This window comes from Cucurbita pepo, chromosome LG15 (assembly GCF_002806865.2).
Source record: "Cucurbita pepo subsp. pepo cultivar mu-cu-16 chromosome LG15, ASM280686v2, whole genome shotgun sequence".
NCBI lineage: Eukaryota > Viridiplantae > Streptophyta > Magnoliopsida > Cucurbitales > Cucurbitaceae > Cucurbita > Cucurbita pepo.
The window spans coordinates 2,616,175-2,635,998 of record NC_036652.1 but is presented as its reverse complement, the minus strand read 5'-3'; the positions used below and the strand labels follow the sequence as shown (position 1 = coordinate 2,635,998).

At 35.5% G+C, this 19,824-nt stretch overlaps 1 protein-coding gene across 8 annotated transcripts in view; it reads right to left on the bottom strand.

The window, feature by feature from the left end:
- The window catches only part of LOC111811406 (phosphatidylinositol 4-phosphate 5-kinase 8-like), a 23,457-nt gene that overhangs the window by 3,621 nt on the left and 12 nt on the right, over nucleotides 1–19,824 (bottom strand). Inside the window, exons 1-10 of one of the 8 annotated variants that reach the window (XM_023698225.1) lie at nucleotides 19,743–19,824; nucleotides 19,317–19,475; nucleotides 17,443–17,577; nucleotides 16,246–17,325; nucleotides 10,434–10,601; nucleotides 10,107–10,272; nucleotides 6,289–6,399; nucleotides 6,013–6,200; nucleotides 2,205–2,359; nucleotides 688–859 (exon numbers count right to left, since the gene is read on the bottom strand). The exon at nucleotides 19,743–19,824 is cut by the window's right edge and continues 12 nt beyond it. In XM_023698225.1, coding sequence (XP_023553993.1) covers nucleotides 688–859; nucleotides 2,205–2,359; nucleotides 6,013–6,200; nucleotides 6,289–6,399; nucleotides 10,107–10,272; nucleotides 10,434–10,601; nucleotides 16,246–17,325; nucleotides 17,443–17,459 — 2,057 coding nt within the window. In that variant the 5' untranslated portion in view covers nucleotides 17,460–17,577; nucleotides 19,317–19,475; nucleotides 19,743–19,824. The other 7 variants (XM_023698227.1, XM_023698226.1, XM_023698224.1 and 4 more) reach the window with 7 other exon arrangements.

Sequence of the window (19,824 nt, the reverse complement as noted above, 5' to 3'; positions counted from 1 at the left end):
GGGGGGGGATGATTGTGAGATGCCACATCGGTTGGGGAGGAGAACGAAGTATTCTTTATAAGGGTAACGCGTTTTAGAAACCTTGAGGGAAACTCAAAAGAGAAAACCCAAATAAGGACAATATCTGCAAGCGGTGGGCTTGGGCTATTATACATGGCGGGTTATTACTGGTGGCGGGCTTTTACAGGTGGCAGGCATTTTTCCTATTATTTTCTATCATAGTGTTTATCTTGGGAGAAGGCATTTGCAAGAGCTTGGGATCCTAATCAGTCTGAGGGTGTTTCTTCTTGTTCGTTTTTCTCTATTCTTTGCCCCTTTCGCTCAGTTAGAAGGCAGCAATGTTCTCCAGTCAGAGGGCTGCTATGTTCACCTCTCGGTAAAAGGTTAAAATCCCTAAGAAAGTGAATCTTTTGTCCTGAAAGCCTTACATTGTAGATTTATGTGGAATTTAGTACTTAGTAGAGACGGTTGGTCTTAAATCTTGGCATGCTAGAGCTTTATAAATATTACTGCGAAGTAGTAGGAAAATGTCACAAACTACTATAAGGCCAAAACCAAAATGTACGGTTTGACTAAAGATGGGCAAAATGTAGACCACATTCGATAAAACTCGTCTTAATATATATATATGTTTAATCTTTCAAAATTGTTGTCAAACGGAACGAAATAGCAATAATGAAAACTGACCTCGCTGTACCAGGCAGTAATACATCAACTTCTCTGTCACCTAATGAGTAGGTCTTCAATGGTCTTCCTCTGATGTGAGGACCAGGAGCAGTGGTTACAGAGCTAGGTTCATGTGTTACAAGTAATAGACCCTTTGGAGAAATCATTGGCTCGCTTACTGAAGATTCACCTTCTGGAAGGAGGTCAAGAGCAAAAACATAAACGAATAGTTAAACTTATAGTCATAAACATCAATGAAGATGGTACCAAAAAATTCTCAATTGAGTACTTAAACTTAGAGGTATTAAGGTTCCCACTATTTGATTTGAGCCTCACAGTTATTCAAAATAGGTCAAAATAAGAATTCTACTTCTCCCCCAACATAAACACCGTCTACCTCCACTTACGGGAGACCCATAACTCGATCGCAGACTTGGGCCCATAACACATTCCTTCTTGAGAGGAAAGAAAAAGAATGGCAACTAAAGGGAAAAAGAAGACCCCTTTAACATATTGTAATGAAAGATAAGATTCTGAAAGTGCCACCGGTTTTCTTTTTTGGGAATAAATTTTCAGTTCATTAAGTTGTGTATGAACCGTTTTCTTTTCAAAGAAACCAAGCTTCCCTTGAACAGGTGTACAAAGAAGACAAAACCATAACTGCAGAAATTAGGTTCCAATCTAAAAGGATGAAAGGTAGGATTCTAGAAGGCTTTGAGGTGGGCAAGGATATAGTGTTGGTATCCCATCTCCAGTTCACAGATGATGCTATTTTCTTTTGTTCTAAAAAGGAGTCATTGTTTTTCTTTAATTATATTTTAGCTTTCTTTGAGTCTATGTCGGGACTTAAGCTTAATAGAGGAAAATGTCAGATCACGGGGCTAAATTTTTTTTCCATAGAAAGTGAGGGAAAGTGGGGAAGTGGGTGCTCGTGTGGGGCGTGAGATTGGTCCTTTCCTTTTTATCTTGGTCTTCCTCTTGGAGTGATCCTAGACTCATACTCTTTTTGGAACTCCACGGTAGATAAGGTGAGGAAGAGAAGAAGAGAAGCTTCCTCTTCAAAGGAAAAAGATAAACCTTGATTCGTTCAGTTTTAAGACGTATTCCTAGGACCCTCTGTTCGATGTAAGATTATCGAAAATCATATGATAGATTCTTGTGGGAAGGAGTTGAGGAGAGAAGGATGCACCTTGTGACTTGGGAGGTGATAAGAAAACGAGTGAAACTTGGGGATTAGAACTAGGGAATTTAAGGATTTGTAACGAAGTCTTCTAGAAAAATGGCTTGAGCCTAATACTCTGTAGTGCAAGATTATTGTGAGCAAATAACAATATCATCCGCAAAAGTGGATGTTGATATAATAAAATATACTGTCACTCATCATCTCAAGCTTTCGGTTGATTGGTAATATAAGACTTAATTAATTCTAGTAAGATCCACAATGAACAAAACATTCAAATCACAGTAGTGTTCATTAACGTCAATGTAGAAACTGAACAAGTTCATAAGGTAATATTGTCAAGGTAGAGGAAACTAACCATCATCATGGTGTAAATTATCAGGATTATGAACTGTAGCAGGAGGTTCCAACAAAGCCTTCAGTTTCTCAGGAGGTCGAAAATGCACTCCGAGCAGTAGGCTATAGTCAATTATGTTCAGAGACTCCAAAAACATGCAATCGAGAGAAATTTGTCTAGCATTAAAAAAAGAAGAAAGAATTAACTTGATAAGTGTGGTCATGTTACATTGACTTCTAACTCACTCTTAGTGAACATTATATCAATCTGGAGAGAAAAATAAGCTAAATATATAATTCTATAATTATTTAATTTTGTCTTAATATTTAAAAGGTTTCATTTTTGTCTCACTATCAACCATTGCAAGAATAAAATCAATCTGGTGAAGTGGCACTAAAATACTATTTATTTAGTGGTGGAGATTTATTAAAAAAAATGTCGGAATAAAAGGGATAGAACTAAACCCAACGAAGCATCAGCGGCTATTTTGAAATCTAAATACAAATTTTAAAAAAAATTGGATAAATTGAGCATTAAGATAAAAGGAAAGAATATAGGGGCATACAAAAAAATCAATCCCAGAAGAGCTAAGCCTACGTCCACCGCAATCCCACATTTCCCCATCCATTCGCCCATATTCCTATCCACCACAAGCCCATATCCCTCAAGACGGGTGTTCTTCAACCCATTTGCTTTGTCATACGGACAGAACAGAAAAAACTTTCTCAAATGGTCTCATATCGTGCAGATGTACCTTAAGGGAAAGGGAAAACTTCAGCACCTCATTGGACTAGAACCAGCAAAGACGGATCCTAGACTTACTGTATGGGACAAGGAAGACTCCATGATAATGTCATGGTTTTGTGATTCTATAGAGCTATCCATCAATGATACATGTATATTTTTATAGAATGCACAAGCCATATGAAATTTAATTCGTCACACTTACTCCTAGAGAAGAAATGCTGCTCAAATCTATGAAATCAAGAAATGACCGGAGCCATGAAGTAAGAAGAAAAACTGTCCTTGAACATGCCAATGTCTTGCAAACATTGTGGCAAGAACTTGATTATTATTGGGTATTCTGTAATTTTTTGGCAGGTCTCAACAACAAGTTTGACCAAGTTCGTGTACGAATCATCAAAAAAGAGGAAACATCGTTCCTAGAAGAAACAATTTTCCTTATTCTAGCCGAAGATCACAAACGAAGCTTTATGCTTGACAAACGACCCAGTTTCAGATACATCAGCCTTTTCTCTAGAGAAAGATAGAAATAATGGAATTAACAACCAATGGAAGTAAAAAAGACAACTTATGATGTACCCACTACAGGAAACCGCCACAGACGAAGGAGAGTTGCTGAAAGTTGGATGGAAAACCTCCCAACCATAAATGAAAAAATTGGGAAAGCCAAAAAGAATCATGGTCTGGAAAACAAAGGATAAATGTTGAAGGCACAAGCGTACATCACTGAGGAGTCCAAATCAGAATAAAAGCCACTCATTCTGGAGACTAGTAGATTCAATAATAAAGAAACTGAGAGATTGAAGGTGTTCTTGTACTCCCTCAATAAACCATCTAGTTCCAACGCTTTGACAATCTCATAAGTCTTTATTCGCTTTTTATATAAATCCTTCAAAGATAAGTAGGTTAACTTTTGGATTCTAGACTCTAGTGCAACTAATCACATGACCTCTCACTCGCAATATTTTAGAACATATAATTCATGCCTAAGTACTTGAAAAATACAGTCGTAAATGGAACCAATGCAACCATTGCAGGAATGGGCGATGCATTCATCTTTCATCCATACACTAAAAACGTTCTACACGTCCCCTAATAGCCTTATTTCCTTACAAAAGCTTACTCATGACTGCCACTGTGGTTATTTTCTCCTCCTCATGTTGTGTTTTTCAAGAACAAGTCTTGAAACTAACGATTGGACTTACTAAGGAAGAATTACCTGATAGAACAACCAGTTATGCACCTGTGTCATATTTTAGTTCTCCCATTAAATATGGGATTTGGTTCATCACTTCTGTATGGGTCATCCCTCCTTTAGAGTTTTGAGAATTATGTTTTCAGGTTTGTTTGACAGATGCCAAGTTTTTTATTTTCATTGTGATACATGTGAATTTGTTTTACTTGGATATCTTTTCCCATTAGTCAAAATAAAAGTTCTACCTCTTTTCAATTGATTCATAGTGATATATGGGGGACTCTCAAAAGTCCAAGTTCTAAATATTTTTTGTGCTGGTTGATTTCTCACACTAATTGATGACTGCACTTCGGTCACATGGCTATTCTTCCCAAACAAAAATCAGATGTTAGTAATATTATTTTTGTCTTCCACTCAATGATTCAAACCCAATTTGTAGTCAAAATCAAAACATTTCGAACTAACATGCTAGAAATTACTTCAATCAAACCTTATTCCCATATTTCCAATCTTAGAGCATTATCTATTTTTCTTTCCACGGGGAGAAAGAAAGAAAGAAGCCACCAAAAAAGTGTCCCACAAAAGAAAAAGGTAAACTAAAGGGTCTCCAATCAAGCAAAATAAGACCTAATGAATAGTTACAAAATGACTTGGTCATCATAGCGCACTAAGAATGTTGAATCTAACAAAGGTCTGAAGCTATGTATGAGAGTAATTTTCTGACATCTTAGTGAGTGAGGAAATAGGAATATTTATACAAGAAGGATGGCAATCATATATCCAAAAAATTAACAGTTAGCCTAATTCTATGAAGGAAACTACAACAATAAACATACAAGAAAATAGTATCTCCATTTTACAGTTCGAGATTGATTTTCTTTAGGGTCCGAACATCACTCTAAGGTCTCAAACCCTCCTAAGACTTGGTTATTCCTCACTCCAAATACCCCGCAAAACCACACACACCCTAATCTGTCACAAGCATCTCTTTGTAGCCCTAATGTCTAGTCAGACTTAAGTTAAAATCCTTGAAAAAAACAACTTTAGATTGCTTATGCATAATCACAATTCCCGAGGAGATATGGTCAAGGTCCTCATCCACTTGCCTATAAAGAATGCAACAAAACAAACTAATCAAATTTCGCAACCTTATCAAAACTCGATCCAAGGTGTTAACCCATTCATGAAGAAAACTTAACCTTCTTGAAATTTTCACCTTCCACAGTCAGGCAATGGCACCACTCAAGGGAGAGGGATTGACCATACTACAAAAGAAAGACTTGCAAGAGAAGCATTTGGAAGTACAAGGGCTCAAAACGAACATTCCTACTCTTCAGACTACAAGAAACCTCCCCAATCAACGAAAGAAGGGAGATAACATCCAATGTTTTCCTATCAAATATAGGACGCCAAAACCCAAGCATGGGCAACGAAAAGGTCCAGGAAAGTGAAATACATCTGCCACCAAAAACTTCCTCATCAAGGACAAATGACACAAACAAAGGAAACAAGATGAAAAGAACGCCAAAACCCAAGCATGAGCAAAGAAAACGTCTAGGAAAGGGAAATACATCTGCCACCAAAAGATTCCTCATCAAGGATAAATGACACAAAAAAGGGAAACACGAAAAAGGATCGAGACAAATAATCCTACTTAAATTGTCCACCACAAGCAAGAACAAAAAAAGTTTTCCAATTGCAATCATACGGTTAAAAAACAAGAAAAGCTTTTAATATAATTTTGTCCTTTTTTTGTATTGCCATCATAATTTTAAGTGCTTAAAAAATAGAGTTTATTTAGTATTCAGTTTCATTATCCAGACATCTTAAAGACTATTCATTGACCGAAGTGCTACCTATAGAAATTTACTTCTAAGAGAAGGAAAGTACTTGAAAAGGGATTGTCGCAATAATTTGTCCATATGAAATTCATATGACAAATCGAGATCCTTCATTGTTATACCATCTCTGGATTTATCTCCATGAGTATATCTCCCGAGAGTTGAGCCCTTCAGATCATAACGACGATGAATTTTTAATTCTGTGCAGAACATGTTTCCCATGACCACAAAGCGTACCTGATAAGATATAAATGGAGTGATTAGAGGTGAAAACCAACAAGTTTAGCATAAAAGAAGATAAATCCATATAGCAGACAGTAGATACCTTACTGTGACCATAAATTGTTATGCGATGGAGACCAAAAAATTTTGTTATGAGAGTATTTTCATGTTCTTTTACATGACCATAATATTTAGGAAGCATTTTGAGTAGAACCTGCAGAAAGGAAATAGACTGTTAGTGAGTTTCTGACATGTATTCTCAATCTGATCATTCCCCAAGAGAGAAGATTTAGGAAGCATTTTGAGTAAAACCTGGAGAAAGGAAATAGACTGTTAATCAGGTTCTGACATGATTTCTTAATCTGATCATTCCCCAAGAGAAAAGATGTTTAATCTGATTTTCTTCATAACAGTTCTGGTAATTTAAAAATGTTTATATTTTGTTTTATTTACTTATTTAATATTTAATTATTTATTATTTTAAAATGGTTTGTAGAATTAAACAAAAGGAAGAGGTCTTCAACCACCTCCTTTTCTTGATGTAGTGAATTTCTCGAAGGCTTTCTTCTATTTCTTATGAGGTTTCTTGGGCCTTTGTACCTGCTTCTTGGGTGTTCTTTGTTAAGTTTTTTAGGCAGGGCTAAAGTTGTTTAACCGTGGTTCTTGTTTAAATCTTAGGTCTTAGCTGATTGGCTTATCTTTGTTTAGAAAAGGCTGCTGTCCAGCCTATAAATACTTGTACTAACTAGCTGTTTTGGCTTATTGCAAATTAATACAGAAGTTTTGAGATTTAACATTAGATTTTCCAAAAGATTTCACAGAGAAATTTTTAGTTCTAATCAAAGTCTATTTTACAAAGTCATTCTTCTTTTACTGAGAATACAAGCAAAACAGCATTTGTAAGAACGAAGTCTGCAGAAGGATGTTGGTTTCTCGAGTGGAGTGAGTTAAGGATAGCATTCAGCTTTCTAAATCCTTCAACCCAAGCTTTCTAAATCCTTCAACCCAAGCTTTCTAAATCCTTGCTTTATTGATAAATAGTTTATCATACATGGTTTGCTGTTCTGTTTGTCAAGCATTTAAAGTACTCCTACTCCATCATATTTTAGCAGATTCCCCAACCTTAAAAGAGAGACTTATTCCTAGTTCGTGTTTATTCGGCCCACAGTTTTAGTACCTGGGTTGGACAACATAATCGTCCACCCATGTGTTTTCAATCCACTGTGCTGCCACAAACTTATTATGCTCTTCCCTTATATTCTAAGGCAAGATTGTCATTGTTCTCCTTCCTTCTTGGCCACACCTTCGTGGGTCTATATTCAATCCTAGTTTTCATGGACTTATCTTTATAGAAAATTAGATCCACGTTTGTGCGTCTTTTGTGTTTCTAAGTTCAATCTGATCTACCTTCTCTCTTCCGCTAGCTCCATTTGGTAAAGTCACCAGGCTGCAAGAATACAAGTTTGATTGTTGGTACGGTTTCTCTCTTGCAGTCATGGCTCACTCAATTGTCCAATCTCAATAGATGAATCTACTGACTTCTCATTCACCATGACAAAACATAAGGCCACTCTAGAGCATCATATCACTGACTCTAGAGCATGTTTTTTCATGCAGTATAACATATAAAAACCATGGATTGCAGACTAGAGCATCATATCACATGACTGGCAACATCACTGTTTGTAATGAGTTCAAATCACAATCTGGTCACTCATCAGTTCAAATTGCAGATGGATCTCTCTCTGAAGTTACACAAATGGAGTCAATAAAATTATCAAACAATCTCTTACTCTGTAATGTCCTTTGCGTTTTAAATTGACTTGTAATTTGATGTCAGTAAGCAAACTTATGAGTGATTTGGACTGATCTTTAAGTTTTATATAAACTTGGATGAATTTTAGGAAGTGAATCTCGGTAGGTAATTAGCAATGCTAAGCACATGGTGACCTCTATCTTCTTTCAGGAAAAACATCATCCAGGCTTGTGTTTCAACTCAAATCATAAGTCCTTCCAATTCTACTAGTCTTATTCTCGAGTCCTCTTCCCGTTCTAGGTCCTTGTCAAGCGAAATTCAAATAATGTTATGGTGCTTTCATTTGGGTCATCCAAATTTTTTGTATCCTGAGAAATTGTTTCCTCATTTATTCATCAACAGGAATTCGAGTCTTTTTTTCAGTGCGAAATTTGTCAACTTCCAAACATACCCAAAATAGTTCTCCAAGTGTGAGCTACAAATCTTTGAACTCTTTTGCACTAAGCCACAGTGATTTCGGAGACCTTTTTGAGGTAGCTCGTTCTCTCATGTTTGCCAGTGATATTCCAAATCATCTATGGAAATTTCCTTCTATGAAAATCAGTCCTTTTTTAGCAAGTCTCATATTCACGGGAGAATATGAGGGAATTAAAACCAATGAAAGTTGAGTCTACATGTGTCACAACTTCTACTCCCATTGTGGCCTAGGTCTTAAACTCTCCTCCAAATAAGCTACATGTTTCTATGTTGGATCAACCTATTGGTTCGAACTAACATGTAGTCTGACAAGGTCGAACTCATTGTTTACAAGGGAAGGAAAGAGGCTACCTTGCAAGACTCGAAATATCAACCACCTCAACCTGATTCATCCTCTTCGAATCTCGCTCATGGGAATATTACTTCAATGGCTCCCTTAATAAAAGATGTTGCACCCACCAATAAAAGTTTTATCAGTCATCCAATTGAAAAATATGTGCTTTCGTCTTATCATGCCCTTGTAACTCAGTTGGACAAGTTCTAAACACTATTCAAGATGCACTTAAAGACCGAAAGTGGAAAAAGGTTGTGGATGAAGAAATTATACCCCTTGAAAGTAATGGAATATGGACTCTAACAATGCTTCCTCTTGGAAAGAATATTGTTGGCTGCAAATGATTTTCACGGTTAAATATAAGTCAGATGCCCGTGTCGAAAAATTCAAAGCAAGAATTATTGCCAAGGTCTTCACCAAGTCATATAGTATAGATTTCAAAGAGATGTTTACTCTCATTGGCAAATTGAACATTGTATGTGTCCTTTTATCATTAGTTGTAAATCAAGACCGACCTCTTTGTCAACTTGATGTCAAGAATATATTCTTGAATGGTAATCTCAAAGAAGAAGTTTATATGCAAGTTCCTTTTAGAATGGAGAACCATTCTAACAGAAGCTTGGGGTGCAAGTTGAAAAAATCTCTGTATGGATTAAGTTGTTGACATTTTCTCCAAAGTATACCGAAGAAAAACTTTGATGAATTCAATTCCAAGTTTGGCTTGTATTCTATATACAATCTAGCTTGAGGGTAGTGCAGTTTTGTGTTCAGATTAAAATATAAGTCTTGTTTTTTGAGTATTTTTCTTTATATTAGTTTCCTGAGTAGAAATTTCTCTGGTATTATGTTTACCAATTATTGAGCCCTTTGTTAAATGCGAAAAACTACTCCATCCAAATATAGTATTTCCTTTTAAACAGTATCCAGTTATGTAACTCTCTACATTCTTCTAGCTTAAAAATAATCAAAATTACCTCTAAACCACTTTTTCAACCAGACCAGCTGAACTTGCTGTCCTCCCCATTCTTTTGGCCCCAAGAATATGTAAATCTCAGGGTATCATCCTAACATATGTACATTAAAGCTGAACGATTTTAATATTTTAAAAAAGAAATTCTTCTTTCAGACATGATATTAATCAAGCACAGTAGAATTGCCTTTTTAGGATATGTTTCCTGCAATACAGGAAAACTATATTTTAAAGAAGCAATCCTGTAGCCATCTTTATGGAGGTGTTCCAAACCATCATAACTGAATTTTTAAGAAAGTGCACTAAAGATCATAGGAAAGTGGGTTTTGGAATTCACTAACTAATAAAGTCAAGCCAGGGATCTTTAGTTTAATGCCTTCAAACCTTCAACTCAGATTTCTTCAGAGTCTTGATCACAAATCTATCATCTTGAGAAAGGTAAAAGATACTTCCACTTTTCCCGGGAGATGAGAGTTCCCTTAGACCATCATCGCCACATATGGACATCATATACTCGGCTGCATCTAGTTTGAACATCTCCCTCAAATTCCTAATATTATGAAAAAATAATCATAACAAATAAAGGTTCTAAGTTATGATCATTATTTGAACGAAGAAGAACATATCAGTAAATAATAGAGTGCAAATGAGTATGATGATATAATAATAACTAAGAAATTTGTGAATGAGGTGCAGTAGATTAGTAACTACCTGAAGACCATAGGACAATAGTCTTTCCAATGAAAGTCGACAGAATAGTGTGGAGGTGTAAACTGAGAGCCCTTTCCAGGAAAGTACATCACTATTCTAGCCCGTCTTCCAAAATCAGAAGATCGAACTTCACGCATGGGAACTGGTGTAATCTTACCAACAGTATACCTGAAAACTTCAAATAAGATAATTAGTATGCATTATAATTTAATTCAGTTTAGACATCTCATGAACAGACCTAAAAATAAACTCCAGACAACCTTTAGGAAGCATTATTTTCCGGTCTTTAGTTAGCATTCGTTTACTTATGGGAATAATGTTAATCCTTTAATTTGAGAAACAATTATTTGAATAATTAAATATTTAAAAAAGAGTTACCTATAACTTTTTATTAAGGACGGTTAATTCTAACCATTATAGTTATAACTCAGAAAACTCCTATAAAATTTTCTCAAGATAGTAGGCGTCAAGAAAGATTACATCCTGCTCTAAAACTTTAATGCCAGCAGCCTGGTACTTAGCTCATATTAAATGATAACTAGAGGCACAATTGGAAAATCTTAACAATACTAAGCAGACTGGTAACTTCAATGTCGTCACAAGCAGAGAAGATGTACCATTGGCAAATTGATGATAAATAATTTGGACAGTCACTAAATGGGGAAAACACTATTTACCGATTATCCAGCCCTTCAGGAATAATCTATTCTGAAAAAAGAAGAAAAGGAAAGTGATATTTAAGGGTAATCTTGGCAAACTCCCTTTATTAACCGAGTTTATCAAGAAAATCCCATTCCATTTTGATAAGAGCATTTTTTAAAAAGGAAATACACTAGTTGGCAAATTACTATTATATGATTTTTCATTTAATCAATGAAAAAAGTTTATCTTTAAAAAAGGAAATACATATTTCGTTGATGTCATAAAACTTTGGAAACTTAGAAAATTGGGATCCGAATACCGCCACGCGGTTTCAAGTTACTACCACACTCGTTCGAGATCCCAATTTCCGTCCAACATTCTAACATATTTCAAGGATAGTTTTGAAACATTTACAAAATATTGCAACTTTGGAATGAGTGATTTTTGTAATTTAGCCTAAAATTTTTAAATAGAGTCATTTCACAAAGGAAAAACTCAGAAATCCCAGATAAGAGCATCTTTTATATCTAAATTGAAAACAATGCTTTCCGTTCCTCCATTCATCAACTGCCTCATTGGTTATAAGAACTGAGTAGGTGGAATACAGCGCTACTTAGAAACAAATACATAGCTGAATGGGTCTGTCTATAATCTGTCGGGTCAGCTTTGCATTCTGTTCCAAGTTTCAAATATAAGGCTAAGACAACATTTTTCTGTGTGAATGGCAAGAACTTAAATATATAACCAGTAAACCAACACCTTGGCTTTCTAGAGTAATTGCAAGAGGGCGGTATCTAGATCCTTTTTTCCACCGTTATTCTGACTTACATTTCTATGGGAAAGATATAAATATTTTCTNTTTTTTTTTTTTTTTTTTTTTTTTTTTTTTTTTTTTTTTTTAATAATTTTTATTTACTTTTCACATTCAAAACTTCATTGAAATCCACATTGCTATGTAATGTAACTTTCAGTCAAGGCTTGAATATGAAAGTCATTCTTCCGACAGAGAGCTGGAGAATTTGGCGCTCCTCACTGAGAAATTGGACTTGATTCACCTTCAAAGGGAAATAACCAAACTATTTGGAAGAGGTTGTCGTAGGAATAACCTTAATTTGAGGAGTATAGGTGCAATCTCTATTTCCTATTTTCTAGTGTTTCCTTCNTTTTTTTTTTTTTTTTTTTTTTTGAATTATTTCCTTTTCTTATTGTTTGTTTCTTTTTCTATATTGTTTTCTTTTCTCTAGAGAATTAGTTGTATTGTAAATAAGCCTATTTTCTTCTATGATGAATAATAAGAATACAAAGTAAGCCTTTATTGCTAATTAAACCTAAAGTCTACCCTAATCAGTGAAACCTTCATAGTTGACGACCATTCACCATGGCCAAGACCCACCCAATGTTTTTCCCTCTTGTTTATTCCACTATCATGTTAGAAAAGTAAAAAATCTCATCACTAATAGAGGAAGTTCCATCAGCCTATATTACTTGCAATTATTACAGAGAATAATAAGCGTCTCACCTATGTCCCTTCTTAGTTCATCAATAAATATGTGATTTGGATACATCAACTTCACATGGATCATCCCTCATTTAGAGTTTCTAAATTTGTTTTAAGGATTCAAAGTTCTTGATTTCCATCATGCTACATGTGTATCTGTCAAACATACACGTATATGTTTTCATACATAATAATAATAAAAGTCCTACTTTTTTCATTTGATTCATATTGATATGTGGTGACTATCCTCAATTGTTCCAAATATCTAGTGATTGTTGGTTCCTCACATTAATTGTTGATTGCACTCAGAGTCACATGGTTATTCCTCCTCAAACAAAAATTTGATTGTAGTACTATTATTCTGACCTTTCACACAATGATTCAGGCTCAATTTGGAGTCAAATTTAAAACATTTAGAACGGACAATGCTAAAGATCACTTCAATCAAACCTTATCTCCATACTTTCGATCTTAAGGCCTTATTCATAACTCTTATTGTGTTATTATGTCACAACAAAATGGAGTGACCGAGAGGAAAAATGGATACCTTCTAAACACTACCCAAGCTTTGCTTATTCACGGAAGCATATCGAAGTCTTACTGGAGATAGGCTGTTCTTACTACAACCCAAATGATTAATCATCTCCCATCTCGTATCCTAAATAATCTAAGCCCAATGGAAGTTGTCAATCAATTTCATACCACTTTCAAACATCAAATGGTCTCAAACCTTGCTCAAAGAGACAAACTCGATCCTAGAGTAATTAAGTATGTCTTTTAGGGTGCTCTTCAACGAAAAAGAGGTACAAATGTTACAATCCAACATCTAGGAGGTCGTACAACTCAATTGACGTGACATTCACCGAGCACAAATCTTTCTTCTCTAATACCACTCTTCAGAGGGAGAACATAGTAATTGAAGAAAGTGTGGTAAACAATTGAACTTGAGAACATAGGAACAATAACTATTGAGTCCACTCCTACTACCAATTCCAATCATGACTTACAAGCCAAGAGCTAGCTAGAATAAAGCCACCTCCTAAATCGTCCAATCCACCTTCAGTGCCAGATCCATTGTTCTATCATGTATATGCTACTAGGAAAGTCATTTCAGAAGCGATAAAAGTCTAAACATTCGAAATGACTAAAAAATAAATGCAACACAGGTATGAAATGGAACTCCAGATGACCAATAGATGACAATATCATAACTAATTCATAAACACACTAGATAATGTACAAAACAGCCCTTATATCCTCTATCAAATTATATCTATCTTGAAAGATTATCTCCATCACACAAAAGTTCTATTGTGAGTCTAAATTCAATTGTTATACCTAATACAGTTTCTGATGCTTTATCCAAAAGAAAATGGCAGAAGGCTATGAGAGAAGATGCATGCTCTGGAAAAGAACAACACGTGGGAACTTGTAGATATGCCAAAAGGGAAGAATATGGTTGAGTACAGATTGCTTTTCATAGCGAAGTGCAAGGCTGATGAAACTTTGGAAAGGTACAAGGCAAGGTTGGTAGCTAAAGGATATACTCAAACTTACGGAATAGAAAGACATTTGCTCTAGTTACAAAGATGAATACCATAAGAATATTGTTATCCTTGGTTGCTAACTTAAATTAGCCGCTCTCACAGTATAATGTGAAGAATATGTTCCTTCACAACGATCTAGATGAGGAAATCTACATAAGCATTCACCCAGGATTTGAAGAAAACTAGAGGAGTGAGTGCAGAGGCTAAGAAAAGCTCTTTACAGAATAAAATAATCGACAAGGACGTGGTTTGAAAGATTCACAAAGGTGATGAACAATTGTGAATATAAGCAAAGTCATGGAGATCACACTCCCTTTATCAAGGGCTCAAAATCAAGGGAATTTACCGTGCTTCAATATGTAGATGACATCATAGTAACTAAAGATAATGAAGAAAAAAAAAGATTGAGCTTAGGAGGAAATTGATGAGAGAATGTGAGATCGAAGAACTTGGGAGGCTAAAATACTTTCTCAGCACTGAGGTAGCATACTCAACTCAGAGAATCTTCATATCATAATAAAAATATATGATAAATATATATATGGGAATTAGGAAACATGGATGTAAACCTGCAACAACATCAATGAATCCACATCAGAAGTTGCGAGAGTCTAAAAGACTAACTTACAATGAATAGAGAGATGCACCATAGAACGTAAACGTACTCAATGAGCATAATTAGCCAATTTATGCATGACCCATGGGAGCCAGCATATAGAATATTACATGAAAGGGATTTCAGGAAAATGAATTTTTTTTTCAAACGAAACAATTCTCTTGCATCAAAAGCTTGCGCCAACACGACTTACTATGGGGTACTGCACTTTCTAGGAGGAAATTTGGTAACATGCTAAATCAGAATTTTGAAATATTGCACAAAGACTATGTGAGCTTTTATGGTTGAAGATAAACCTGGATGACCTATAGATTAAGGGAGAAGGTCCAATAAAGTTGTATAGCGACAACAAATCAGCCATCAACATTGCTCCTAATCCTATTTAGCATGATAGGACAAAGCATATTGAAATCAATCAGCATTTTATTAAGGAAAAGTTATAGAAGGTGATACTATGCATGAGTTATTTGCCCCATCTGGCAGAGGTGCTAACAAAAGAACTTCACAGTTATTTGTTTCATGGGTTAGTATCCAAACTGGGAATGAACGATAACTATTCTTCAGCTTGAGGTAGTCCAAGGAATAAACTTAATTTGGGGAGTATAGGTAATCTCATTAAATAAGGAAATTAGCCTACTACCTATGTTCTATTATTTCCCTTTTTGTAGTGTTTTGTTTTCTGCCATGTTTCCCTTTTGTATTATTTCCTTCTTTGCATGTTTCCTTTTCTGTATTGTTTTCATTTCTCTAGAGAATTGGTTGAATTACAAATAGGTTTATGTTCTTTTGTGATGAATAATAAGAATACAGAATAATATACCTCACTCTTGCAACAGAGGGAGATGAGAAGAAAGTTTTCAACAAAGTTGGACTTTCTTTCCTTTGTTGAGAGTTTCCAAGAAGACTGATTGATATAGATGGGAGAAAGGCCATTTGGAAGCGGAAGATCCCTAAAAGGGTGATTTTTGTTCCATTGGCCACTGATGCATAGAAGCCTTCTAATGTATAGGTTATCCTTCGGATTCTTCATGAATTTCCATTATCAGTCACTAATTATTAAAAACAACCATTTTATCTTTCCAAGCATCCCCAAAAGAAAAGAAAAAACATCCTACAATAATTTAGAAGTTGCAAGCAACTCTTATTCTTATGTTCAAATTTCTAGATTTCTCATTCTTTTCAACTTGAATTATGATAGCCATCATCAGCAAAAGAAAAAAAAAATAACTTTGTGATACATAATTATGTGGATCAGTTCTTGTCAGTACAATTTATGGGAATGTGTATGATAGTATTCATCGAAGTGTTACTTGTGCTACTACTAAAGATTTATATTAGAATATTTTCGGCATTTGTTTTATCTAAGTATCCTTTCAAACTAATCTAATTCTATCTTCATTGCTTACAAAAATTCTCATTAGATGCAAATATGAGGCAGCCTGTGGTCCAGATTAGAGTCATTTAGCATAACAAATTTAACCTACATAGTCATAAAATTAACAGATTTACCTTATACCAAGTTGCAAATTAAGCATTAAATAGTAGCTCCGACGACTTTCAAAGAAGTTAATGCATGACACCTTTCTTGCTTCTTTGACAGTAGTTTTCTTTTGTTCCTTACTTCTATGAAATATTTCTTCATAGTCCTTAACCCTCTCTTGTATCAACACTCCTTGCACGTACTCCCTTTCATAAACCGTTCTATCCTTATATGCTACATTATGTTGACCTTGATCAGATGTATGGGACATCATACGAGAATCTTCATCAGCTAATGCTTCTCGAGTAGGATCACTTAAGCCCCAATTTATGTCCATCGACCTAGGCCAATTTGATAGTCCAGCACTTGAAATTCCAGTGATGGCAAATTTCTCTGAGAAACTGTGCTTAAGGCCATGCTTTGGAGCTTTTTCTTTCTCTGAATTTAGTGACAGCGTACGAGATAGAAACCCTTTTCCATGAATGTCATAACCAAGAAAGTTATGCCACTTCTCCAGGGATGGTGGTTTGCTTCCAGCAGGATAAAATGTTCCTTTTCCATCCTTGAGGCCCCTACTCCATGATCCAAAGTAATATGCACCATCAGCAAAATGATAGACCCCAGAACCATGTCGAAATCCATTCAACCAAAAGCCAATGAAATGATCACCATTTACCCATTTCATGATCCCTTTACCACACATTTGCCCACCCTTCCAGTTCCCAATATAAGAATTTCCAGAACTCCAGAAGTATCTTCCACAACCTTCAGGCATCCCTTCTTTCCAAGATCCATCATAAATGTCTAAATTAGCATATAGTTTTTGTCCAATCCCATGGTGAATATTCATCCTCCAATCTCCATTATAGATGGACCCATCAGAATAGTTGAAGGTGCCAAAACCATGAAGATAACCACCAGAGATTTCACCCTCATATTTTGCTCCTGATGGCCAGATAATCTTTCCCTTGCCTGTCATTTTTCCATCTTCCCAATCACCGTCATAAGTTGCTCCATCAAACCAAGTGTACTTTCCCTTCCCATGTAGCAAACTATTTTTGAAACTGCCGATATATACATCTCCATTTGCGAAAACATTCTCAGTAATCCTGAAAAGAATAAATGCTCTTCAAATATGTTTACTAAAAAACAAAGTGTGCAGGTTATGACAGCGTTGAAAGGTACAGAAGTAGAAGAGAGTTTCACTTGGTTAAAGATGAAATTACCCTTGGAAATCTTCCATGAGCACAGGTCACATTTTCTGCACCATGACATCCATGACTTCCATCTAGGTTCTTAAAACCAATAGGTTTCCCCAATGTTGACCATCCATACGAGTTATATCATCCACTTGGGAAGCTCTGGAATAAATCAAATATGATCATAAATGAAGGAAAAAAGTACCTCAAAAATGTAAAACACAGCAACCAAATGGTAGCAGTTACATTCACCATTTCAAGGGTTTATTGGGTGTATTTTTAAAAAACCATTTCTAAAACTGCTTTGTAGACAACTGTTTTCAAATAGTTTTGTTCTTAAGAATGAGTTTAAATATTATTCTTCCAAAAACAATTGTACATCAAAAACAGTTATTTTCTTAATTTCTAAAAAGAGAAAATTGTTTTAAACCTGGCTTTCAAACAGGCCTTCAATCTGCACCACTACAGATTCCCCATTAGCACAAGAATAATTTTACTGTGTAAGTTCTAATGTCTAGCACCATATAAATAATGTTGAGGGTTGATAACTGCATCTTGGTGCCAAATCTTGGATCAGAAAAAATTGGTCCATAGTTCACACATAGCCCAGCGTTCTTACTAAACTAAGAGAAACAGCAATATAACAGAAAACTAGTCGTTTCGTAATTTAGTGAATGCAATGCAATGGCTTGGAGAAGGAGATAATCAAGCATGAGTTAGATGTAATTTTTCTTTCACACCCTTGAATTAACATTCTTAAATGTTTACTTTACAGATTTGTAAATTTTCTTTCAAGACCATTGATTAAAATCAAACCTTAAATCGCGGAAATAACTACCAACATCCATCGGCCAATTAACTGTGAAATCTTTATTTAAAAGCTCACAAAACCGCAACCTACATTGCATAGACATATATCTAGAAGATAAATGGTCCAGAGAAGTTGAAGCCCTTTGTTTGGCTTCAAAGGAAAGTGTTTAAATTGGGATGAGTGGATGTATCTAGCAAAATACTATGCATCCTCTCCGTGTGCACTATCAAGTTTTTTTTCTTTCTTGCTTTTTTCGTAAACTCCCAATAGTAGTGAATATTTTGGTAACTTTTCACTAATGCAATGAAATGCGTTCCTTTAAGAGGAGGTAAAATAAAAAGAAAAATGAACCGAAGTAGAGAAGATTATGGTTAAGAAACAATTCTTCCATAATAACAATTCTATATACTCACAGAAACACGCAGTATAGAATCAAAAGTCGTGCTCTGCTCCAATTAAAAAAAACTAACTGCAATACAGGAAGGAATTCCCAATATTCTAACAGTGAAGAACCCTATTATATAAGAAGAATCTCCTGCAGAAGAGAATTCAATTGACCAAAAAATCGAAGCAGCTATTTGGCTGATCAAATAAAAAAAAAAATACTGAATTCCTCAGTAACTGAAATCAAGGGCATATTGAAATTGGTATAACTTGGCTAATCAAATATACCGAGAAAAGAATATAAAAAGAAATCGCCAAGATTCATTCGTAAGAGTCCACTAAACAGAAGTTTCATAGAACTAATCAATGTACATTTGCTTCCAAATGAACAAAATTCAAAAGAAAAGAAAACATCTCAGGCAATACACAAAATTACAAACTGAATTGATTTACATCAGAAGAAATAAACTAACCAGGAATCGATACGAGATATACGAACAGATACCTCTTATAGGCTAAGCAGAAGGGAGAAAGGATCGAAAGAGTAAATAGTGAGAGTGCGAGAGAAGCCCATAAAACCCCTCGAGACAAAGAGAAAGAACAAGAGAATTCCCTTTTCACTTGTTGTCCCCCACCATCGAATTCGGTTATCATAAAATAAGAAAAGAAGGCATTTGCATCCATAATAAAGTTAGCAGCTCATTACCACAGTACAGCTCCAACTCCGAATCCACAATTGACCCTCTCGCTCTCTCTCTTCTCTCTTCTCTCTCCTCTCTCTCCAAATGGATCATCTAAAATCACTGTTCGATGCGCGGATGGTGAGACATCATTATAGGATTGAAAGGCATGCAAATACAAGTACCTGTACCAGTCAAAGAAAAGCGCTGAGGAATCCAAAACAGCCACACAAAAAAAAGCAGCAACCGCTTCGATGCAGAAAGGAATCGACCACGTTCGGTGCAGGGAAAATGGGGATTTGGATTCGGATTTGGATTGGATGATTGCTTGTGTATGAAGATGAAGATGAAGATGAAGAATCATGGACAATAATAATCACGTGGAAGCACAGGAGAGAGGAACAGTATCGATTCAAATGGGCAGTATTAAAATGGAGGAAGCAGAGCTGTACCTGATCATCGATAACCTTTTTCTATCGGTCAGGGCTTTGGAGGAAAAGAGGGATCAGAACTGTACGACAAGCCACAAGGCTG